Here is a 23,588-nt window from a genome sequence, read left to right on the forward strand (position 1 = left end):
TGCACGCTCACCCCGCGGTACTTTGACTTGCAGACCGTGCTGTACACGGTCATCTTTCAATTCGACGATGACCTCACCTGCTTCGCGGTGGCCGCCGCCTGGTCGGGCTTCTGCGCCCTCGTCATGGACCGCCTCGTCTCCATCGCCCTCACGCTCTCCGCCCTCAAAATACGCGTAACGCTCTCGGAACACAGTCGGTACTTTACGTGCGGAAAGGAAGTCGGTATTTGAACCCAGGATGAAACCCAGGTCCTGAACCGGCGCTTGTCCTCGCTGTGCCCGGCGACCACGGACATAACGGCGGCCATGACGGCGGCATCCCCGACCCTGGACCCCACGGTGCAGCGCGGACTGCTGCAGGGCGTGGCGAACCGCTGGGAGGCCACCATGGAGCAGGTAAGTGGGCGCTGCGCATCGGCGTGAAGGCGAAGGTCGCGGGTTCGCGTCCCCACACCGCAACCCCCTTTGAGTTGTTGAAGGTGTCCGCGCTGCTGGGCCACGACATGCTGGGCCTGCCGCTGCTGTACAGTCTCCTGCAGATGTCCATCGGGCTGGTGACGTCCACCGCGCAGGCCGTGCAGGAGGACACGCTCGCCTGCATCCGCCTGTACAGGCTGATGGACATCCTCATGTACCTCACGAGGGTGGCCTCCCTCGCCGTGACCGCGGGCTGGCTGTACAGGGAGGCCAAGGAGACGGAGACGATCCTCGGCACGCTGGACACCACGGCCTGGCCGGCCAGGGAGCGCCACCGCGTGAGTCCACCAGACACTCGCAGCGCACGGGGCTGTACCGCCAGACTCGAGATACTTACACGAGAGGGCGTGTCTTAGGTGCGACACCTGCTCCGCCTGAGCCGGGAGACGAAACATTTTCGCGTGTGCGGGATAGTCAGTTTGGACCACGGCCTCCTGTTCACGGTACACGCATTCTCTGCTCGTTCGTACTCTTTTATTCACTTATTTTAATAACATTTATATAACTCTGATTAAAAAACACTCTCTAGATAATGGGCAACACGGCCACGTTCGTGGTCATGCTGCTCCAGCTCCCGATCCTCACCCCGGGGAAGGCGGCCGAGCAGCTGAACCAGACGGAGGCCAAAGCTGCCGCCGCCGAATGACTGTCTTTCACTGACGGGGCGGGTCCGGGACTCGTCATCACAGCTCGATGGCCTGGGCGTGCAGCTCGGGCATGGGCAGCCCCTGCAGGCCCTTGCCCAGGCCCAGGCCCTTGGCCAGACCCAAGCCCTTGGCCTTGGCGAAGGCCTTGTGCTTGCTGGCCTTGGTCTCCAGCTCCAGCTCCATGGTCAGGGACTCCACCTCCGCCTCGAGCGAGCGCGTCCGCCGGAACATCTGCACGTAGTTGAGCTGCAGCTGCCGCTGGTAGCGCAGCACCTTCTCCTTCTCCTCGGCCCAGGTGGCGCGCTCGGCGGCGAGCTCCTCCCGCAGGCGGAGCACCTCGGCGCGCAGCTGGTTCTGGGCGTCGGCGGACAGGGCGGGCTGCGCGTCGGACTGGGAGTGTCCCTGCGTCGGCAAGCCAGGAAGCGGAACGTCAGAACACCATCGACGAAGACAAAGTGACGCGTCTCTCCGGCCGGCGTTCTGCTCCTCACCCACCTGCTTGCTGTGGTGCTTGCTGACGGCCTGGTTGCCCTTGGCCTGGGCCACCGCCAGCTCCAGCTCGGCCTCCAGGTGCCTGGCCACGGAGCGCAGCTCGGCCGCGTCGCGGAGTGCGGCTTCTCGCGCGTCCGCGGCGCCGTGGAGGTCGGCGTCGCGCTCGGCCAGGGAGTGTCGGAGCGCGACGCGGTCGGCGTCGGCCCGCTCCAGCTGGGCGCGGAGGTCGCGGTTCTCGGCGCGCAGGGCAACCGCCTCCTGCGCCCTGCCGGACAGCCGCGCCGCCTGCTCCTGGTGCGACAGGGCCTCCTTGAGCTGCGCTTTGAGCAGCGACAGCTCGCCGTTGCGCTGGTGCAGCGCCCAGCTCGTCTCCTCGAGCCGCGAGCGCAGCAGGCGGACCTCGTCGTGCACTCCTTGTAGTCCGTGGCGCTGCCGGTCGCGGTGCTGTTGTTGCTGCTGTTGCTGCTGCTGCTGTTGCTGCTGCAGGGACAGCTGCTGCTGCTGTTGTCGTTGCCGCTGCCGCGAGTCCGCCGCGTGCTGCAGTCTCCGCAGCTCCCGTGCCCAGCCTCCGCGCTCGGCCCGCTCCTCGCGCTGCAAAAACCAAACAGAATAAATACGGGAAGGAACAAAAAAGGAAGGAACTCGCTGGTATTCGAACGCCGACGCGTTTACACGTACCTGCCGGACGGCGAGCTCCGAGTCCCTTCCCCGCAAGGCCGCCTCCAGCTCCATGTCGGGGGGAAGACCACTGCCGTCCAGGTCGCCGTCGACGTGGTCCGCCGAGCCATGGTGCAGCGACAGGGAGGACAACGGCAGCCCCACGAGGGGCAGTCTCCGAAGGGCGCTGCGGGCAGCCAAATGGTTGTGAGCGACCGCAGAGGGAAGAGGGGGAAGGGGGAAGGCCCGGGCAAGGCCAGCGAGGGGGTTCCCCGTGCTTTCCGTGGACCATATACTCACGCATCTGAGCGGTGACTGTGGCCGATGTTGCGGTCCACGGAACCCGCCCTGGAGGGCACTGGCACGGTGAGGCCGTTGGAGTTTGCCAAGGGGTCGCATCTCCCCTCCAGACGCCCCTCCAGGCGCCCTTCCAGGCGCCCTTCCAGGCGCCCGGGCAGCGGTAGCGAGTTTAGGGAGGACAGCGAGGACAGCGGCGGCGAGGAGCACAGCGTCAGCTTTCGGTCCAGGGACAGGTGGGAGCCCGAGCCCCCCAGGGGGCCCAGGCCGCCGTGCAGGGAGCCCCCGAGGGGGCCGCCGAGGTGGGACGCCCCGCTGGCGTGCAGCGACCGCAGGTCCGTGGTGCCTGCAACAGGGACCAACAGGTTGAGCGCGTGCGGGCAGTACAGGGAAAACAAGAACCAATGGGGTGCGCGGAGGCTCAGCGGTACGGACGCGGCCCCGTGGCGCATGGCACCGTGGCCCCTCCGGGGCTCCAGCCGGCCCGTCCGTCTTATCGGTCCGATCGAGCGCTTTCAGGCGATAAGGACGCCCTGCCCCGCTTGTCCTGGTTCGGACTGTTTGGACGAGGAAGAGGCCCGGGCCACCACGGGCCGCCCAGGCTGTCGAACCCACGTCCGCCCGACCGCCCCGTGCTCCTTGATAAGGACTCGGATCACCGTCAGGCCGCCATGGCGTGCCCGGCCGTGCCAGCTCGTCAGGGTGGTCCCGGCTCTTTCCAAACCAGAGCCCCCTGTTGCACCAGCGCGCGGAGTGCGGAGACAGGTTGGCGAACGCAAGCAATGCGAGATGAAGGATACTCACTGCCGTGCAGCGCGAGCCGCGTGCCCGGCCTGGCCAGCACGGGCGTGGAGCCGTACCGCTCCCCCGCGTTGGTCAGCCTCGAACCCTGCAGGGCGTGCCGGCCGCCGGACTGCCGGCCTCCGCCCGCCGTGGCCGTGGGGCCGGGGCTCATGGTGCCCTGCAAGGGCCTGAAGGCGATGGGCCTGATCACCGCCTTGCCCTGGAAACAGACAAAGTCAACATCAAACTCCGACTCTATCTCTGGGCAAACTCCGTGCTCGTAGGCAGGTCGCTTAGCAGCCGTCCCCACTCCCTCATACTCTCACAGACAGACACACACACACACACTCACACGTGGATTGGCGGTGTGGTATAGCCCTGGCGCAGAGCGTGACCTGATTCAAGGAGAGGTAGGGAAGAGGAGGGAGGGGGCAACGGGCGAGGAGAAGCATGAGTGAGGGGAAGGGGAGAGGCAGGCCGATATTCGTGAAGTCCCTCCTACTCTTACTTACCAAGCGATCAGCTGTAAGCTAAACCCCTCCACTGCGCCGCGCGCAGCGTGCCGCGGCCTGGCGGCCGTTTGCCTCCAGCGCCGGGCTGCTCCCCGGACTGCAGGGCCCGTCCGCAAATCACGTAACACGCAACACCCACCTGTGACAGCACGCCGCTGAACGGAGTGATCCTGGGCGGCCGCGTCGGCTCCGACGGCGGGGTGGGGGTGCTGGGGGTGGGGGTGTGCGCCGAGCCGACCCCCGACGACGAGGACCCCGATGACGCCCCCGAGCCTCCGCCCTCGCCCTCACCGGGCCCGCCGGCCTCGCAGGACGAGCCGTAGGAGCCGTCCGAGGAGAAGACGGTGTCGCGGCCGGAGTCTGCCTGCGAATGGGAGGCTGGGCCTAGCCCTTGCCAGCCCTGGCCGAGGCCCTGGCCCTGCCGCGACATCTGCAACAGCAGCAACAACAACATGAAGAAGGGTACCAAGACTGCGGCGCGGCCGCATCGCAGCAACAACAACACGACTTGGTGCGGCCGCGGAGAAGTCCTCGGCGCAGGCGGCGCGATGCAGGCCCGTCACGCACGGCAGCGACGCGGCTGCCTACCTCGCAGGGGCCCCATTACCATTACCACTACGGGCTGGCTAGACCACAACTGAACGTATGGCGTTTCGGGGCCCACACATGCCCGCCTGCACTGCAAAACGAGACAAGGCCGTCCTGACTAGGGTGACACGTTATACCGGCGGAGAAGAACCTCGGCAGGCTCGTTCACGCGCGGCGGCAGCGAGGGCATCATCGCGCTTGCGTTTTGGGAGCACCTTGGCGGCTCGGCGTTTGAAACTGAAGACGAGAGCGGGGCGAATGGCGAGTGGGCAGCGCGCGCGCCGCGCAGCCTCTTTGGGAGAAAACCGTGTTTCGCAGATTTCCTCCAACGTGAGCGTCAGCAGCTCGGCGGCGTGGGCGTCGCCTCGGCAAGGCAGGCGTCGCGTTGCACGCCGTCCGCGACTCGCGACTCCGAGACTCTGCGGCACGGAGGCGCTTTCGTGACTCGCGTGGGCGCGTCCAGCGTGTTGCCCGGTGAATCCCGCGAGGCATCTTCTGCGCCGCCCGTCCGTCCGCCTGTCCGTCCGTCTGCCTGTCCGTCCGGCGCGCTGTCTGCCTGTCCACTGCCTCATCACTTCTCGGTACAGCGTCGTAGATGGATGGCCGGCAGACAGGCGGGCAGGCCCACGGCAGGCCCATGGCAGGCCGAAGGGCGGAGCGCGGACGGCGGCGAGGCTGGACGGCTGCAAGGCTGGAGGCGCCAACGAGGAGGACAGCGAAAGTGGAGCCAGCAGTGAGCCAACCCTGGCAGGCTGGCCTGGACTCCAGGCCTGGACTCCAGGACGACACGGCGCGCGTGCCTCTCAAAGCCGCAGGCCCCGCCGGCGATAGGCGTATCTATCTAGTGCGCTGGCGCGCTGGCAGGGCTAGGGCTGGCGGCGGAGTGGCCAGTGGAGTGGGGCGGGGCGGCGCGGGTCCCGAAGCCACAATAACTTGCTGGCTCCGCAGAGCTCCGCAGCCAGTGTCCAGACCAAAGGGAGTTACCTCCGAGGCCTCCAGATTCCAGGCTGCTAGCTCCAGGCCCTGGAGTCCACGCCCTGGCGTCCAGGCCCCCGCGCCTCCCGCGCCGGCCCCAAACGAGCTCGCGGTCTTTGTCCTGCGCGCATTCCGCGCGGAACGCCAAGGACTCTATGACGCAGCCGGATCGGCCGCATGCAGTGCGATGCAGTGCAGCCCCACGAGCCCATTGGCCAGGTTTTCCAGCCGCTTTCCCGGAAAAGCCTCCGCGTCAGCGGCACGGCGCTAGACGGTCCGTGACTATGAGCTCTGCCTGATCCGCCCGATCCGCCCGAGGAGCTTATTGGGCGCGATAAGCTGAGCCCAACTATCGAGCATCGAACGGCGCCTCGCCTCGCCTCGCCCAGCAGCCCAGCCTCGCCGATGCTGGCCGATGCCTGATGCCGAAGGCTGATGGCAGCGCGGCCAGCGCGGCGTCTCGGCGCGGGTCTGGTCTGGTCTTCTGGTCGGGCACTCCGTGGCACTCCGTGGCACTCCCAGCCCGGGGCGGAGGGCCGGCCCCGCCGTGGCCCCGCCGTGGCCCCGCCGATAGGGGCCTGGTCGCAGATCGGCCCGGATAATGCACCTCGAACCGCTACGTACCCTCCATTGCCGCCATGGCGCGGCCCGGTGCGGCCGAAAAACAAAGGGGGATAACAGTTACGGAGAAGAAGGGCGGTTTCAAAGGTTGCCAATGAGCGGCGTCACCGTGCCGCCAAGCGTCCCGCAAGCGTCCCAGGGGCCTCTCGCAAGGCTCGCGAGGGGTCGTCGTTGCGACGGTGACATTTCAGGCGCCTGTCAGTTGGCAGCACTGAGCGTGACTCGCTCCGTCCCGCTCTCGCCAATTCGTTCTCCCTCGCTCCCTCGCACCCGCGGCCCGCGGCCATTGCGCAACCCGCTGGGCGTGGACGGCGTGGACGGCGCCGTGGACGGGGGAGGCAGCCTGGAGGCAGCGCGCCGCGCGGCCGCAGAGCCACGCCAAGGTTGGCAGCGGCGGGGCCGGGCCAGGCCACTGCAGCCTGCAGCCGCGCGGGGAACGTCGGTACGTTCTGCCCCCAGCTAGTGCAGTGTATAGCAGTGTACAGGCGGTGGCGCCATCGCCTGCACACCGAACCCGAACCGACCCAACACCGCCGAAAACGAAAAACGCCGCCAACAGCAGCTGTTGCGCAGCCAGGGCGGGCGCGTGGTGGCGACGCCCTCGGCGACGACCCTGCCCTCCAGGAGGCCGTGGCACTGCCTTGGGTACCTTGGGCACGGCGGAGGGGAATGGGGAGAGCTTTTGTCTCGTAAAGATTCACGAGTGACGAGTTGATCGCATGGGAGCGCAGCACAGCGCAGCGGGGCGGGCTGGGGCTCCGCGCGCGGCCACCGCCCAGCTGCCCTCTGGCACCGCCACTGCCCCGCCGCGCCCGCCCCCGCCCCGCCCCGCCCCGCCCCCGCCCTCGCGCGTAGCGCACTGACAGGCCGGTACCGCTACGCTAGCGCTGCGCGACACGAGCTCGCCGGCCAGCCTCTCGCCGCGCTGTGGGTGCAGGCGGTGCAGGTACCCAGTACCCAGCACCCACAGGCACCCTGCTCGACGCCGAGACGCTGCCCAGGTCTGCATTGCATCGCTCCAGCAGCACAAGCAGCGCAAGCGGCCAAACCTCGCCGCTCGGCGCACTGCGGTACACTACACTGCTCCAATTCGCGAATGTGGCCTTCTGTACGCGCGACTCACCTGCAGCGGGCACGAGGCGCAGGAGAACCTGCAAGCAAACAAACAAAGTGCGCGTCAGCCCCAAAACACTTTCACGACAACGTAATGCGCATTTGAATGGGCGAGTGTGCGTGTGTGTGCGCGTGTGTGAGGAGGAGGAGGAAATTTGTGAAGAGAGTCGAAATGGGTCCAGCAGGGGTCGAGGGGGAAAGGGGGGGGGGGGGTCAAAGAGGGAGGCCATACCCGAAACGTATTCACGTTTATACTTTCGCCTTTGGCCATCCTCTCACTTGCACGCGCGCGCGCGCGCGCACACACACACACACACACACACACACACACACACACGCATACACGCATACACACACACAAGCACCTGCCCAAGCGGCGAGAGCGGGGTCCGTTATGCACAGCATCGCTGGTCCCAGCAGGCAATGCCGCAAGCCACGGCAGGCGACCAGCACGGGAGACTTCATTGGGATCTCGACTAGAATTGAAATAGCTTAGACCTCCAATAAGAGCCTCTGCTTGGTGGTGGCGGGAAAACCATTCAAAGGGCAAAACAAACAGTGTACGTCCGGCGGGGTGAGCGGCCACTACGTGGTACCGCGGGGTACAGGCAGCATCTTCCAGCCGGCGGACGTTCATGGGCGTGGCGCGTGCGTGTGTGAGTGTGTGTGTCGGCTGGAAGGGTACGCCCCCGCTTAGGCGTCCGGGACTAGACAGGACAAGCCAGTGTGTGCGCGTGTGAGTGTGAGTGTGTGTGTGTGTGTGTGTGTGTGTGTGTGTGTGTGTGTGTGTGTTGTTCTCCAGCATATTCCCACGCACCGGCGCGCTACATTTATCGGTCGAGCATGGCGTCTCGTCTGGTGACTTGTCGAGTGTCATCGTGCGTGCGTGCGTGCGTGTGTGTGTGTGTGAGTGTGTGTGCGTGACGGACGCCGCGGCGGCCAGGCGACGGCACCGACGGGGACACTTATCAGCCTGCTCCTATTTACCCATTTACCCGTGCCCCAGGGCGCTGTGCGCTTGGCGGGCTTGGCGGGCTTGGCGGGGCGCGCTGCGAGTGCGAGAGAGACACTGCCGCCGACACGTGTACGCGATACTTGACACGTGTACTTAACACCTGTCGACACACGCTGGATACGCCGCGGCCGGCCGGCCTGGCCTGGCACGCCAAATTAAAATAATCTGATGGCAACTTGGGGACGCCGAGCCCGGCCGCGCCGCGCCGCATGTTCGCCAGCTCCATAAAAACAGAAAAGATTTTCCCGATAATGACAGCTAGCGGCGCAAGAGGAATTATTTTGGGCCGGCTGCTGCGGGGGCCTGCGCCCGCCAAGGCGCTTAACACCAACGCCACATGGCCCGGTTCAATAACATGTGGGTCCTGTGTGTGTGAGGCAGCGCGCGCCAGTGTGTGAGTGTGTGCCCAAAAGCATGGGGGTACCGCCAGTAGTCGTTAATGTATGAGACCGCTATCGAGTCAACCCAGCCACCAGCAGCGCGCCAGCGCGGCACTTCAACTGCTAAAAAGAAAGGTCGAACGAAATAACGCCAGCCGTGACAACTTAATTATGAAAGAAAAAAAATTAAAAATCAACAGGCCAATGGCAAAGCCGTAAGCCGCGCGCTCAGAAAATTAATTCGAAATCTGGAATGTCCAATTTAATAATTACACGGTTTCTCTATCGAGCAAAGCAGCAGAGCCCCGGACGTGCAAGGCACTGCAAGGCACGGCAAGGCACTGCACTGCAAGGCTGGCTCCTGTTGCAAATGGCGGCGCCAAGGCCGCTGCTGTGCTGCTGGTGAGGGGCTTGTCTTTACTACTGATGACGATGATTAAAGTTGACGAGAGCGGGGGACGGGAGAGAGGTAAGGGGGGGGGGGCACTGGACGACTTGCAGCGGGCTAACCTTTACTCTGACCGATTATTGGTTATTGGCCGTGCCGGCCGTGCGCGCCGTGCGGGCTTTTAGCTCGTGGTGCCCGCTGGCGTCCGTGTTTGCGCCAGCGGCGCCGGCGGCCGGGCTTGACCGGTTGACTCGCCAAAATTCTTGGACTCTCGGAGCGTCCGGCTCTGTTTTCCTAGTCAATTAAGCCCGGGTCTGGCCGGCCCGCCGGCCGTGCCCCTCGGCGCTGTCGACGACGCGGCAACGCGCGCGATGCGGGCTTCGTCAGCTTCGTCAGCTTCGCTCAAAGCCTCGGAGCGTGCCGCGCGCTACGCTCCGCGCTTCAAAACAGCGGGGAGCCTCTCGGAGCATTTTCGCGAACAAAGTAGTATCCTTCGGCCGCCCGCATGCGGGGAGGAGGCGGGCAGGGCGGGCGCAAGACGCGGCATCACGGTGCGTGTTCTGGCCCAAAACAACAACAACAACACGGTGCGGCGCCATTCACTTGACATTGTGAAAGTGCCAAACTTTATGGTGATTACAAGCAAAGCATCCGCGATCCAGCGGCCGGCAGGGCGGCGAGGCGGGGCGGGGCGGAGGGCCGGCCGGGCGCAGCGCCGCGCCGCGAGTGTGAAATATGGTTCCAGCCGGCAACCCGCTCCGCGTCGAGCTCCGCGAGCTCCGCGCCCCACCCGCTCGCCGACTCGGCCCGGCCCGGTTCGGTTCCGGCTGCCCGCCTCCCTGCCCGGGCCTCCGGGCCTCCGGGCCTCCGCGCCGCGCAGCTGCCGGTGCGCCCGGGACTCGCCGGAGCGTGTGCAGAGTACCAGCAACACGGCAGTGCACGGCAGGCATCTCAATCCGGACAGGTGCAGTCGGAGGGCGGAGGGCTTGCGCGGGTGGGTGCACTGTGCGCCGCGGTCCTCGCGGGTCCTCGGCCCCTCGGCCGTACCGGGCTTCGGTCCGCGGCCCCACGGCCTCCGTTCGTCACCGCAGCCGCCGCGGCCACCGCCAAGCTTGAGCACCCATGGGTGACGCGGTCTCGGACGCGCGGGACGGGAGGCTCGACTCCGAACAGTGCGCTTAGCAGGTCGCCGCGTCTCGCTCGCGGGGCGTCCCGCAGGCCCGCAGGGGTGCGAGAGAGACAGACCGACGAAACGCTGAGCGGAATCAGTCGCCAGCGGCCGCATCCATCTCCAAACCACAGTTCGCCATCGTCGGCGTGCTTTGGCCGCGTGCATTTTCGGCCAGCGGTCAGCCCAACCCGACCTCGCCCCCCGCTTTGGCCTCAGCCTCAGCCTCAGCCATGACGACGTCTGCCGACGTCAGCATCGACGATGCATCTGGACGTTGTATTCCTTTCCGTTACCCTTGTTCAATCCATTCCGTCCGTCCGTCGTTCCAGTCCGGTTCCGTGTGCCAGTCCGGTCCAGGACTGCAGGACTCGCTCCAGCGTGGCTCCAGCGTGGCCGGCGTCGCCGCAGCGCTGCAGCACGACTCCAGGACCACACAGCGAGCCGCGGCGGGCAGCGCGCCGGGCAGCAGGGCAGCGCGCCGCGGCGGCTGGAGGCTGGAGGCTCCAGAGAGCGATACCGCCTCGGCCATGGCCTCGGCCGCGCGGACGGGGACGGCGAGGATGGGGGGTGCTTGGGGGCGCACTTGTTGCAGGCAACAGGTACCGTCACCTGGCGCCCACACTGACAAGACGCAAACGCGCGCGCGCACACATAGGTACATGCACGCCGCTACAGCCATGCCTCTTCCCCCGCCCCACCGCCTCTTTGATTGGTCAGTCTTGGCTGGCCAGCCAGTCACGTTGTTGTGTTGGCCTGGCTAATTTCGCTGCGTGCGTGACCGGAGGGGCCGTCCCGCAACAATGAGCGGCCAGCCAGCGCAGCCCAGCGCAGCCAGCCCGCGCCCTCGTCTTGCCGCGTCGGCCCGGCTGCTTCCGCGCGGCGTAGACGTCGTAGACGCGGTGGGGGAGGAGGCGGGAGGAGGAGGGTCCCTAGGGAGGGTGCGCTTGGTGCGCGTCCCTCCTGGAGACCTGGAGCCGCAGGTGCCCCGCCGCTGCCGTCGTCCCGGGGCCACCCACAGAATGGACGGGGCGGGGCGGGGCGGGGCGGGGCGGGGCGGGGCGGCCCAGCTGTTGTCGTCAACGCTACGCTAGGGACCCTCTCTGTGAGAGATGGGTCAGAGCTGACGTCACAGGCGCTCTGGTGTAAACGGGCGAAAAGGCCCCCTTCGAGAGGCTAGGCTATGAGAAATCCTCGTGTCGCATCGTGGTGCCTATGTGATCTTACGCCAGGTGGAAAGGTACGTCCGTTTGGGAATTAATTTTGAGAAGCACGATTATTTGCACGGGTTCGACTTTAAGTTCATCCATGTTTCAGTTTTCAAACCGAATTCAGCGTTTATTTTATTTTTTTCATTTTGCTTTCCTGCATTCTTTACTTCTTCAGGTATTTAGCACCTTAACCTGCAATTCCACCTTGTTGCAGGACATCAGTGATTTATTAACGAGGTACTAGGATGGGGGCAGGGTGCACGGCTGTCAATTGCTACAACAGCAGTGCAAAAGGGTACACGATGTGCAGATACCCGAAGGATCCTCAACTTCGCGAGAAGTGGCTGCAGGTCCTTGGCAGGCCTCAGTGGAATCCGTACAAGGAAGCAAGAGTCTGTGATGTAAGTTTCGTATGGATTTTGTTGTTTATGCCTATAATGTCGCTGGTGGTGTTGATTCATGGTAACTTCCTATTTCAGGTCCACTTTTCCAAAAGCCAATGGGTGAAGTGGAAGCTGAGACTCCGTCCTGATGCAGTGCCAAGCAAGCTCTGCATTTGTGATATAGCTGTCAAGCGGGCTGCCAAGAAGCCACATCAACAAAACACCACTGTCAAGAGCGTAGTCCAGCATGACCATTGCTACACTCAGTTCAGTTCTCCTTCCTGCCCCGTCCATGTACCAGCTGGAGTGACAGACGACCTCTTCAAAGAAAACTGCAGCCTGGAATCCGAAATTCACATCCTGCAATCAAAACTCGCTCACAGCAACAAAAGTAAAGAAGAAATGAAGACCATATTAACATCAATAGAAAATGTAGGCAAGACCCCTGTAAAGAAAGAGTACACTTCTGCAGACATACAACGTGGTTTGCAGTTGAGGTTTGCTTGTGGCTCCACTCCATATGAAAAAGTGATAGAAACCTTCCCAAAGGAAAAATTGCCATCAAGGCGTACTTTGAATAGGCGCACTGAACATATCAAGTTACTACCTGGCATTCATGAAGAGATTTTTGAAGCAATGGCACTGAAATTTCAAGAATTTGAAGATGATCGAGACAAGGACTGTTCTTTTGTTTTTGATGAAATTTCCACACAGTCCAAAATTGAATATGATGCTGGAACTAAACTTTCTTCGGGTATGGAACTTTACCTGGAGATGAAATGACTGTGGCCCACAAAGCAGAGGCTTACATGCTACGAGGTACCCGGAAGCGCTGGAAGCAGCTCATAGGATATAACTTAATTTGTAAAAATGGTAATGATGAAGGTAAAAAAGCAACTGTGTTAGAAGTGCTGAAGCAAGCAGAAAAGTGTAAATGCAATGTTCTTAGCCTTGTCTGTGATATGGGAAACCGTGGTTTATTAAAATCACTTGGTTTTTGCACCCAAAGGCACAACTTGAAGTGGTGCATTCCGAATCCCGTCAACCCTGAGAAGAAATTGTGGTGCATGCCAGACCCGGTTCATCTGTACAAGTCATTGAAGGAAATGCTGTGCTGCAATGGCTTCTTAACTCTCCCCGAAGACATAGTGAAGGAGTATGGGTTGCCATCAAGGGAAGTCTCTCTGGAGCATATCCAGTGGCTGGAAAAGTTTCAGAGAGATGAGGACTTGCAGTTAGTCCCTGCTCTCACTATCAAGGATCTGAATACCTCCCACTTTTCCAAAATGAACGTCAAGTCATCTCATACGGTTCTTGGACATGCTACTGGACGTGCTCTTCAGTACCTAGTTATGAGAGGTTTAGTTCCTCAAGAATTTGAAACAACTGCCTGGTTTATTAAGGTGATGATCAGGTGGTTTCAACTGATGACTTCACGTACTTTGGTGCTTGCCTTTGGTTTCAAGGACATGAAGAAGCATGAAGAGGCTGTTGAACACCTGAAGTTAGTTATAAGAATCTTTTCCGGCAGCTCTGTCCCAGGTGGGTGGAAACCTGTACAGTCCCAACATTTAAAATACAGTGCTTGCTTTCTTTGAAAACTAAACAACTGTTCCTGCAATACATTACTAGGTAACTCATGCAGTGATGAAATATTTAGCAAGTAAATGTAAAAAAGTTTTTTAACCCCACTGGAGTAACGGGCTTCGCTATCACTCAGCCAACAATCAGTTAACTTATAAATTACAACTTAACTCACTCAATCTCTTGTTACATCCATCATTAATCTTATTTCCAGTCCAACAATTTTTATCAGAGGAGTGTCACAAACATTTCATTTCATTACAGAATTTTTTGACTTGTGTAAATATGCATGTCAATCATGTAACCTTTTACCGCAATAAATACAAATACATTAACCGCCAACATTTAAAATACAGTGCTCGCTTTCTTTGAAAACTAAACAACTGTTCTTGCAATACATTACTAGGTAACTCATGCAGTGATGAAATATTTAGCAAGAAAATGTAAACAATCAATTAATTTATTCCCAACGCTGCCTTCAGCAATCTAATTTTTGCTTTCATGATTTCATTCTCCGTTAGTGCCTCCCCCACCATCCTCTCCCTTACATGCTCATCTTCTTCTCTCTGATACTTTTCCAACTTACAGACATGAACTGCGATAAAATTGCAGTCAGGCACACCACATTCGCACTGTGCATTCGCTTTTAGGGGGCACAGAGTCTTCGAGGTTTCACACTTGTCTGCTGTTACTGAAGCGGCTTTGGAAACACTCTTAAAGCTTGCTGCACAGGATGATATTGCTGGCTTCAATTTACTCTTGATTGGCTTCACAATGGCTGGCCACTTCAGCTTCCTATCGCTTAATTTTCTTTTCAGCTTCAGTCTTGGGCTTTGAGCATGATGAAGTAAGGAGCCAACAACAACAAAGCCTCCTCTGATGCAGTCGTGAGAATTAGGTCCATTGCTGTTCGACTTCATGGCCGATGCGCTGGAACAGCAGAAACGAAAATGTTACATTTACCTCCGAGACTCAATGAGTAACATGAGGCTTGACACGAATTTCAAGGTGACAAGCTGTCAAAGCAGACACCATAACCTAACCCGTTTATTTTCGGGTAACGTTCTGGCGTGATCATATCGTATCCAATGAAATTGCTTCCTTCAAGCGTTGCCAGTTAAAATATATTACCAGGATACATATGTTTCACACTCACCAGGTTATTTTTTTTCGTCAATTACAGTTTTTTCTGTCCGCTTGGACAAAGCCAAACGCACGAGCTGCGTCACATCACGCAAACAACAGAAGTAGTCGGATTTCTCATACCGAAAGCGAGTCGCTACTCTCGCGCATGGCTGATCTTGTCGGCGTCGGGCCCGTTTACACCCGAGGTCTGTGATTGGCTGGAGGCCACCAGCTTGACCCATCTCTCACAGAGAGGGTCCCTACGCTACGCCCGGCTGGCTGCGCGAGCCTGACTCACACCTTCGGGTCCTCCGGCCCTCCGGCAGCGGCAGGTCCGCCACTCCAGAGACGCTCCGTCAAAATGAGCATCCCGAGAGGCGCGCGGCATCACCGAGCCATTCATTGCAGTTCATTGCAGTTCATTGTCATTCATTGCCATGCATTGCCACTCATTACCACCCTGGATGACGCCTGGAGGAAGAAGGTGCCTCTGAATCTGCCCCGACGGTGCCGCAGTGCAATCTGTCTCTCTCGCACCCACCAGTGCGAGAGAGGAAGAGGCCGTGCCGTGCCGTGCCGTGCCGTGCCACCCCCTGGCGGCCTGACAGCAGCTGCGGCGTCGTTGCGTCGTTCCTGCCTTCCCTTGCAGGCCTTGCAGCCTTCCAGGCGTTCCGCACCGCCTCGCCGTCTTGGTCCGTCTTCCATTATGTGCTTCCGGAAGTACTGCACGTGTTGTTGTTGTTGCTGCCGCTTGCTGCCGCTTCTCCAGCAGCAGCAGGGCGAGCAGGGCCCGCCGCTCGGCTCGCAGGGCTCGCAGGGCCGGCCATGTGTGCGATAAACAAACACACCGACTTCCCCCTTCCCCCGGGCCCCCGCCTGGTCCCCCCTTCGCTGCTTCGGCAAAGACAAAAGAGAATCGTCCCCCCTCTTTCCTCTCGACTGATTCGATGCCACAGTCGATAGGTGCATCGATACGGGGCCTGGTCGTCCTGACCCCGCGGGCTGCGGGCTGGTTCGAAAGTCCGTGCTTTCGTCTCTACGTAACGCGCGCCCTGGAGTGCGAGAGAGACAGAGAGAGACTCCCATCCTGGCCTCGCGGGCTGGCTGGCTGGCCTGGCTCGCCGCAGAGTGCCGGCCGATTCGCAGCCAATCCATCTCCGTTTCGCGCGCCGTACTGCCGCGCCGGGAGGATTGGATTGGATTCGTCCGTCGAGCTGGCCGTGCCAGCGACTACGCGCCCATCCTATCACGTCCTGCATCTCACAATGATGGACCACGGGTCGCGAACATGTAAGGAACCAAAGGGACCAACGACCCAGGGAATACCATTACCAGGCAACCAGGGACTCAGGGACCCAGGCAACCAGGGACCCAGGGAACCAGAACCAGGGGCCCGTAGGGGAACCAGGGGGCGGGGTCATTACTCGGGGCCATAGCGCCGCATAGCGCGCGGGGCAAGCCGCGGTCCGCGGTGTTGCCAGCACCGCCAGGGCGGCCGGCTGCCAGCTCGGCCAGGGCGCCGCGGCACCGCAGGGCCGTCAGGGCCGCCAGCACATTCGGCTCATTCTGGTCAATCAGCACTCCGCGGTCAGCGGTCGCTCTGTCTCTCTCGCGCCCGCGGGGGCTGTGGGGGCTGTGGGGGCTGTGGGGGCGGCCCGGAGGGAGTGCGAGAGAGACAGGCCGGCCCCGCACCGCCAGCGATTCATTCCGCGAGGGCGGCGCGCCAACATAGTGCGGGGAATAACGTCATTTAACTTCAAAATATGATCGAAACGATTTTCAAACGGGAATCGGTAGTTTAGACGGCCCTGATGAGAACTGGCTATGGAGACATTCCGCCAACTCCCCGGAACAGGGTGAAAAAACGGGTTCCCTACCTACAGGCGAAAAATTTATAATTTGGGAACAAGAAGTCGCATCGAACCCGTTCAAGCGGCGGAGTGTTCAGACACACAGGGAGAAGCTTCAATTAAATTGGCGCGCTTAAATCTTGAGAATTGTGGCGTCCACAGCAAAAAATATGTTTCTAGTTTCTATAATTGCAGTTATTTGAACTTTTTGCTTACACACCGTACAAATTTTTTTGTACCACGAGATGCGCTGTTCTCTTGCCCGTCCGGGAGTGTTCCGGATCGAAAATAGGAGCAATGGTTCTCGATCTACAGCGATTTGAGTGCCGCGCGGCGGCAGTTCCGCCGCTCTGCCGACGCGCTCGCCTGGCCGGCCGGGGCCCGGTGGCGGCAGGCGGCTGCAATGGAGCGGACCGGCCACGACGGTTTTCCTCCGGAAAAGCACCCTAAATTTTAAGTTTCAATTTGAAATTTGGCAGGGGGGTCACTCACTGACTCCACCATCGAGTCGCCTATAGAGACATGCTGCCAGGCGGGTTGCCTACTTCCAGGGGCACTTGACGGGAAATGGGCGATTTTGACTGCTTTTCCCTCGGAAACCTTCTACCAAGTGGAATCCCAAAATGTGCGCTTTTTTGGTCAGCTTTCCATCGAGTGGTCTGCGGCATTGCTCGCCCTAGCGGGGCCCCAACAGCGCAACGTCCAAAGCGCCGCGAGGTGCGGGGTTTACAGGTGCTGGCGGGGTCGCGCATCCTGAGCCGGGAGCGTTCTTTGGCCCCCTCGCAACCGTCGCAACCGTCTGTCACAGTAGACTATCCCTACACTTAAAATGGGAAAAGCACCTAATCTCTAGATTGTATGCGTGTATTTGAACCGTATTTCGAACGGTTCGATCATCCACGCCACGGGCCCCAAGCCTTTAAACGCTGTACTCGAGACCGGCCCTTCTTCTCATAGTCTCTGCGTGGGGAAAAATTTTTTAGTCGTGTTCACCCCCCAAATACTATAGCATGGCGGTCAAAGAGGGCCCGCCTTGCCATAGTACCCGCAAGGCGCTAAAAAGTTGTGCGCTACACTGGAGTAAAATGTCCTGTGACTTCAACGGCATTGCGCCGTGCAACCGCGAGAAGCCGAGGGCCGGCTTCTGTTATACACGTCGCGGACGCAGACGTGTCACGGGGCTGCAGCAAGGTGATGGTTCGGACAGGGGGACACCAAGGTCCTTGTGCTGGCAGTCCTCTTTCCGTCACATTCAGGGCATCGAGGAGCTGTGGGTGTCCATGGGACCCGGGACAGCGCCACAAGATGATACCAACACAGGATTTTGCCCAGTTATGCTCATAGTTCTATCAAATATAATGTGAGGGAAAAGGGGAACTGCCAGCACAAGGACTTCGGTGCCCACTGTCCGAACCATCACCTGCTGCAGCCCCGTGACACGTCTGCGTCCGCGACGTGTATAACAGAACCCGGGCCCAATCGGCTTCTTCGGGGTTTTGCACGGCGCAATGCCGTTGAAGTCACGGGACATTTTACTCCAGTGTAGCGCACAATTTTTAGCGCCTTGCGAGTACTATGGCAAGGACGGGCCACTCTTGACCGCCATGCTATAGTTTTGGGGTGGTGAACACGACTTAAAAATTTTCCCGACGCAGAGACTATGAGAAGACAGGGCCGGTCTCGAGTAGCAGCTTTTCAAAGGCTTGGGGCCCGGGCGTGGATGATCGAACCGTTCGAAATACGGTTCAAATACCCCGCATACAATCTAGAGAAATTTGGTGCTTTTTTCCCCTTTTTAAGTGTAGGGAAGTCTACGGGGACAGACGGTTGCGACGGTTGCGAGGGAGCCAAAGAACGCTCCGGCTCAGGATGCGCGAACCCCCCCAGACCGTAACCCCGCACCTCGCGGCGCTTTGAACGTTGCGCTGTGGGCCTCGCTAGGGCGAGCAATGCCGCAGACCACTCGATGGGAAAACTGACAAAACAGCGCACATTTTGGGATTCCACTTGGTAGAAGGTTTTCCGAGGGAAAAGCAGTCAAAAACGCCCATTTTCCCCTCAAGTGCCCGGAAGTAGGCAAACCCCCCTGGCAGCAGTCTCTATAGGCGACTCGATGGTGGAGTCAGTGAGTGACCCCCCGCAAAAATTTAAAAATTTATATCTTAAAATTTAGGGTGCTTTTCCGGAGGAAAAAAACCCCGTGGCCGGTCCCCTCCATTGCAGCCGCCTGCCGCCACCGGCCGCGGCCGGCCCGGCGAGGGTCGGCAGAGCGGCGGAAAATGCCGCCGCGCGGCACTCAAATCGCTGTAGATCGAGAACCATTGGGTCCTATTTGCGATCCGGAACACTCCAGGACGGGCAAGAGAACAGCGCATCTCGTGGTACAAAAATTTTGTACGGTGTGTAAGCAAAAAGTTCAAAACCGCAATTATAGAAACTAGAAACACATTTTTTGCTGTGGACCCACAATTTAAGATTTAAGCGCGCCAATTTAATTTAAGCTTTTCCCCGTGTGTCCGAAACCCCCCGCTTTAACGGGTTCGATGCGACTTCTTGTTCCCCAAAATTTTAAATTTTTCGCCTGTAGGTAGGCAACCCGTTTTCACCCTGTTCCGGCGAGTTGGCGGAAAGTCTCCATAGCCATTTTCATCAGGGCCCTCTAAACTACGATTCCCGTTTGAAAACGTTTCGATCAATTTTGAAAAATAAACGCCTCTTTTTGAGTTTATTTCCCCGCCCCTAAAAAAAGCTCGCTCTCGGTCGGCGGCGCCATGGCGGCGCTGCCGCGATGCCGTGCTGGCAGTGCACTGTTCTGCCCGCGGCGGTAAGTCACGCCGAGGCCGCCGAGGGCGCTGGAGCCTCCAGTGGGGGGCGCCGCGGCACCTCGTCTCAAACGAAGCGCCGCGCCGCGCCGCCCCGCGCCGCCCCGCCCGGCTCATCAGAGGCGGGCCCCGAGGATGACGCGGTGCCTCAGACAAAAGGAGCGACATCCTGATCCTGCCCCATCCTGCCGTCTCCGCCAGTCCGCGGTGCCGCCCGCTCCCTTTTACACGACTCATCCTGTCCGCCCAGCAGACTGATTCCGAGAGTCGTTTTCGTCGCAGCGTCTCTCTCGCACTCGTCGGGCGGCCCGTACAGGTGCGAGAGAGACGCTGCGACGAAAACGACTCTCGGAATCAGTCCGCAGGTCTCGGCCACCGCCAGCACCGCACCTTCGCGGCCGGCACGACTCCTCGCAACACTGCAGCACCAAAATTGACTGCTCAGCACGCCTCCCGGCGGGCCGAAATTGTAAATCATTCCATGAACTAAACTGCCCGCTCACGAAGCGCGCGTCGTTGCTTCTCACAGTGTGCCCTGGCCGCCTCTGACCGAAATGCGGAGGCTGGCCGGGCCCTGGCGGGGCCCTGGCCGCGCGGCCGCCCTTGGGGCCCCGGATGGGATGGGATTGGCCGCTGCTGATGGGCCTTGGCGGCTGCAGTCCGCCAGGCTACGCCAGGCTACACAGGCCGGCAGTCCAGCCCTTGGCCGCCTTGGCCGGCCGTGGCTGCACCAGGGCCATAGGGCCATAGGCAATTGGCCGTTCGAGCGATCGATCCACGGAGCGACTTTCCCGCGCCGCGCCGCCCTGCAGCCTTTAGGGAATTCCGACGCAAAGTAAATGGGCCGTGGGCGTGCCGCTCTGGAGTCTGATTCCGGACCGTTGTTTCATCGCTGCGTCTCTCTCGCACCCCAGCGGAACGCCCCAACGAGTGCGAGAGAGACAGAGCGACAGAGTTCGGAATCGGCCTGAACCGCAGCCCAGCAGCCGCGGCGGCCAGAAGGGCCGGGGAGGTGCGGCTCCATGCAGCGCGTGACTGCACGGAGTGCGGAGTGTCCGTGGAGTCCGCGGTGTGGTGTCCCGTGCGGCGCATGGCGGCGCATGGCGGCGCGGGAGGAAGGGCTTCCTGCGATCGGATAAGCCGACGTCGCAAGCCCTTAGCATGCAGCCAGCCAGGCAGCCAGGCAGCCAGCCCTGCAGCCAGCCCTGCAGCCAGCCCTGCAGCCAGCCCTGCAGCCAACCAGCCAGCCCAGCCAGCCCTGCAGGCAGCCAGCCTCCCCGTGTCGCGAACGCTCCACTCATTGGCGATCCTCGGCCATTACATTCGCATTCCTCGCGGCCTTTTCTTTTCCCTCGTTGTTTCCGCCGCAGTCAAGTCGAGTCGCCGGAACTGAGTAACCCCGCAAAAGCGCGCTCCAGCCTTTGACAGCTGGAGGACTGCAGGCCGTCCAGTCGCAGCAGCGGTCACGGCGTGAGTCAGACCACCGCCGCCAGGTCCGAGCAGAGCGAGACAGTCGTCACCGCCGTCGTCGTCGTCCAAAGTGCAACGAACGCCAGTCTCACTATCTGGCCTCGGCACGCCCGGCCGTCGCGCCGTCCCGCCGTGCTTATTGGGAAAACAAACACTGCCATTCGCCATTCGCCGGCCTGCAACAGGCCTGCCGGGTACTCCTTTTCCTCGCAGGCGCGGATCCAGGGGAGGGGGCGATGACGGCGTCGCCCCGCTGAGGACGGCCAAAACTCGCACTTCGCCCCTGGAAGTAGGCAACTTTTGGTGCCCCCGAACCCGCCTCCGGATCCGTCCATGTTTTCCTTCCGTTTCGCGCAGAGCGCGCGTCTGGAGGCCTGGAATGGGTGCATCGGCGGCTTGGTCCTGAACGCCCTGAACGTCCTGGCGGCTCGCTTGGCTTCGCTTCCGCGTGCCCCCGCGCGTCAGGTGGCCGGCGGGCCGGGAGGGCCGGGCCGCCCGGACCTGATTGGACGAATTGCCGATTTCGGTTTCGATTCCATTTCAGCGGCCGGTTCGGCCCGTCACTCTTCTTGTCACCTCTTGGCTGCCTCCGCCTGCTCCGAATGAATATCCAATGCTGCCAACCCCACCAGCCTCGCCGGACCATTGTTTTGCTTTTGCCCTGCTGTGCGGGGAGGCCTCTGCTGCTGCTGCCGCCTGCGAGAGTGGACGTGGGGCCGTGTGGGTGTGAAGAAGCGAACACGTGGACGAGGACCGAGGAGGGGAGCGTTTTTGCCAACGTCAATGTTGCCAAACGTACGAACGTGCGGCGGAGCCGAGAACGCCGTCCAAATAATAAAATCCTCGCGATTTGGCCTCCCTGAGTTTGCGACTTGCGGTTCGCCCAAAGTTACAGGCAACCTGTCGCAAATATACGGCGAAGCAGGCATGAAGCATCGCAAGCGACCGAAGGAAAACCATAAATGCGGATGTGATCCGACCCGCAGGCCGTGGCAGCCAGTGTGTGGTGCCGAGCCGAGCCGAGCGAGCGGGGTCCAGCCGGACCACGCGATGAGCCGAGCCGGGCGGCGAGGCGGCTTCCCTGTGACACTCAAACGGACTCGCCGGCCCTCCTGGCCCCGCCCCGCCCCGCCCCGCCCCTCCTGGCGTTCCGGCGACGTCCCGCCAGACGTTCCGAAGGCGTTCAACAGACGTTCCAGCGGTTTTCCAGCCGAGTTTAAGAGGCGTTCCAAAAAAGGCTCGTCCCCGCAGCGGACCGTCCGCCGCGGTGCCGTCGGTGCCTCGGACAGCCATGCAGGCAAGCACGCCGACAGGCACGCCGACATGCAGACCGAACCGACCGACAGTGCGCCGGACTGGACCCAAAGCATCCGTGTCGAAAAAAATAAAGAATACCGCAGGAGAAACAACAAAACGCCAGCGGCACGGCTGGTATGAGAAATATTTGACACCACACGTGTGAACGGGGAACGGGGTTGGCAGCCGTCGGCAGCCGGCATGCGTTGTTGCCTGGAAGTGTTGACTTGGGGCGGCGATACCGAGAAGGGCGGCGGCGGCCCTCCCGACTCACGGTGTGGTGGCGTGGCTTGGCCACAGCTTGGCGCTGGAACGGAATGCCGACATCGCAGCTTATTGATAACGCGCTGGAGAGTTTGGTAATGGTGCCACAAAACTTAAGAATAGCGCTTAACACTCCCAAGAAGGATCCCCAGCGATCGGGTGCGCTAAACGAGGAAAGTACAGTCCTTGGCAAAGCTGCTTAAAATGCCTCTACTCGGGATAAGGCCCGATGCTATGCCATATGTATAAAGTACCTCATGCTTTGGGATGGAGACTTCATGCCGGCGCGGCCTCGCCAGTGTCGCCTCTCCAGCGGGCAGCGGGCATCCTTAATGTAATCCGGTGGTCACTGATGCACTCACACTCGCACAAATCCACACTAACACACACGCACTCGCACTTGGCGGCCGTTGGCGGCACAGGGTGGCTCGCGTCCGGGGAACCCCCTTCACGACACTGATGCACTCGGAGCACTCGGCGCCTCCACTGCAGTCTCGTGGCCGGGGTGGTTGCAGTTCCTGGAAACGTGACGGCAGTTCCAGGAGAACTCTGGGCTATACGCGATTCGAGGTGCCGGCTCCGGAGCAGTGCGGGACGCTCCTCACTCTGGCTCTGCGACTGACTCACTGAATGCTGTCCCTCCCTCTCCCTCCCCTCCCTCGCCCCTCCACCCTGGCGCGGTCTCCGAGACCGGCTCGGCGGGGCAGGCTCGGCGACGGCCGGACCCCCTGGCGCCCCCGCCGGTGCTCGGCTCGGCACGCTTGGCCGGCTCGGCTGCGCTCGGCTCGGCTCGTGCGCCACTCGTGGCGCGTTCGGGCCGAGCCGAAGTCGGCCGAAGTCTGCCGACGACCGGCCTGACGACAAGACGGCCATATACTCCGTCCGCCCCGCCTCCCCTCTCGCCGTTCGCTTCCTCTTCGCGGGTCGCGGGTCGCGGCACTGTGGCCGCGGCGACCCGAACGCGCCTCACCACAAAGCCACCCATCAGCTGGACGGCTGGACTTGAAGCAGCCACCGCCTGTACGCGACACGCGTGCTTGTCACGCCCGGCGGCCCCTGGCCGGCCACGCCACCAGGAAATGACTCTATTTCAGCACGCGCGCCCTGCGCGGGGGCGGACGTCGCGGTGCTCTACTTCGGCTGCTCTGCGATGTCGCCGACGTGGCTGGGGTTGGGGCGAGCTCGGGTGAAGCTTGGGGCTCTCGGTGACAATTGCCAGCGACACCGAGGTGGGCGTGATCGCCTCTCGGTGGTCTGTGTGCGACGTGCGACGCTGTGCGTGTGCCGCTTGTGTGGCGGGCGGCGCAGGGCGGCGACGGGTACCAATCTACCAATCGGCCGGCTGGCGTGTTGGCGACTCCTGCCCACTCCTGGCCGCACGGCCCGCACGGCCCGCACCCACAATGAGCCATTGTTTGGACTGAGACACTCAGACAGTCCGCGCGCGCGGCGGACAGCGGCCGACGGCGC

The 23,588-nt window shown here is 61.3% G+C and overlaps 2 protein-coding genes across 4 annotated transcripts; one reads left to right on the forward strand and one right to left on the reverse strand.

Moving 5' to 3' along the window:
- The first annotated feature begins 306 nt into the window (after nucleotides 1-306).
- On the forward strand, nucleotides 307-1,123 carry LOC117641242. Its single transcript, XM_034378398.1, has 4 exons — nucleotides 307-396; nucleotides 480-755; nucleotides 834-920; nucleotides 1,007-1,123. Exons 1-4 carry the CDS (start codon nucleotides 307-309, stop codon nucleotides 1,121-1,123), a joined length of 570 nt encoding a protein of 189 aa, XP_034234289.1.
- LOC117641508 (leucine zipper putative tumor suppressor 2-like) lies at nucleotides 930-22,739 on the reverse strand. Of its 3 annotated transcripts, XM_034378892.1 has the most exons (8): nucleotides 22,373-22,739; nucleotides 7,173-7,200; nucleotides 4,005-4,295; nucleotides 3,375-3,573; nucleotides 2,574-2,916; nucleotides 2,295-2,460; nucleotides 1,620-2,207; nucleotides 930-1,526 (listed from the first exon to the last, which is right to left on the reverse strand). In XM_034378892.1, exons 1-8 carry the CDS (start codon nucleotides 22,396-22,398, stop codon nucleotides 1,161-1,163), a joined length of 2,007 nt encoding a protein of 668 aa, XP_034234783.1. In that variant the 5' UTR covers nucleotides 22,399-22,739; the 3' UTR covers nucleotides 930-1,160. The 3 variants fall into 3 exon arrangements, with proteins under 3 accessions (XP_034234783.1, XP_034234781.1, XP_034234782.1); XM_034378890.1 differs by having other exon boundaries at nucleotides 930-2,207; XM_034378891.1 differs by lacking the exon at nucleotides 7,173-7,200 and having other exon boundaries at nucleotides 930-2,207.
- Nucleotides 22,740-23,588: the final 849 nt, after the last annotated feature.

This window comes from Thrips palmi, unplaced genomic scaffold, assembly GCF_012932325.1.
Source record: "Thrips palmi isolate BJ-2018 unplaced genomic scaffold, TpBJ-2018v1 HiC_scaffold_15, whole genome shotgun sequence".
NCBI lineage: Eukaryota > Metazoa > Arthropoda > Insecta > Thysanoptera > Thripidae > Thrips > Thrips palmi.

Bases quoted from the DNA above. Each gene is read 5' to 3' on its own strand.
- LOC117641242 (XM_034378398.1), top strand. From the start codon at position 307: ATGACGGCGGCATCCCCGACCCTGGACCCCACGGTGCAGCGCGGACTG. The intron at 397-479 runs GTAAGTGGGCGC...GAGTTGTTGAAG, and splicing joins GGGAGGCCACCATGGAGCAG to GTGTCCGCGCTGCTGGGCCA. The intron at 756-833 runs GTGAGTCCACCA...GGCGTGTCTTAG, and splicing joins CGGCCAGGGAGCGCCACCGC to GTGCGACACCTGCTCCGCCT.
- LOC117641508 (XM_034378890.1), bottom strand. From the start codon at position 22,398: ATGAAGTCTCCATCCCAAAGCATGAG. The intron at 4,296-7,172 runs GTGAGTCGCGCG...CTGCTGTTGCAG, and splicing joins GCGCCTCGTGCCCGCTGCAG to ATGTCGCGGCAGGGCCAGGG. The intron at 3,574-4,004 runs GTGGGTGTTGCG...GTCTGTTTCCAG, and splicing joins TCAGCGGCGTGCTGTCACAG to GGCAAGGCGGTGATCAGGCC.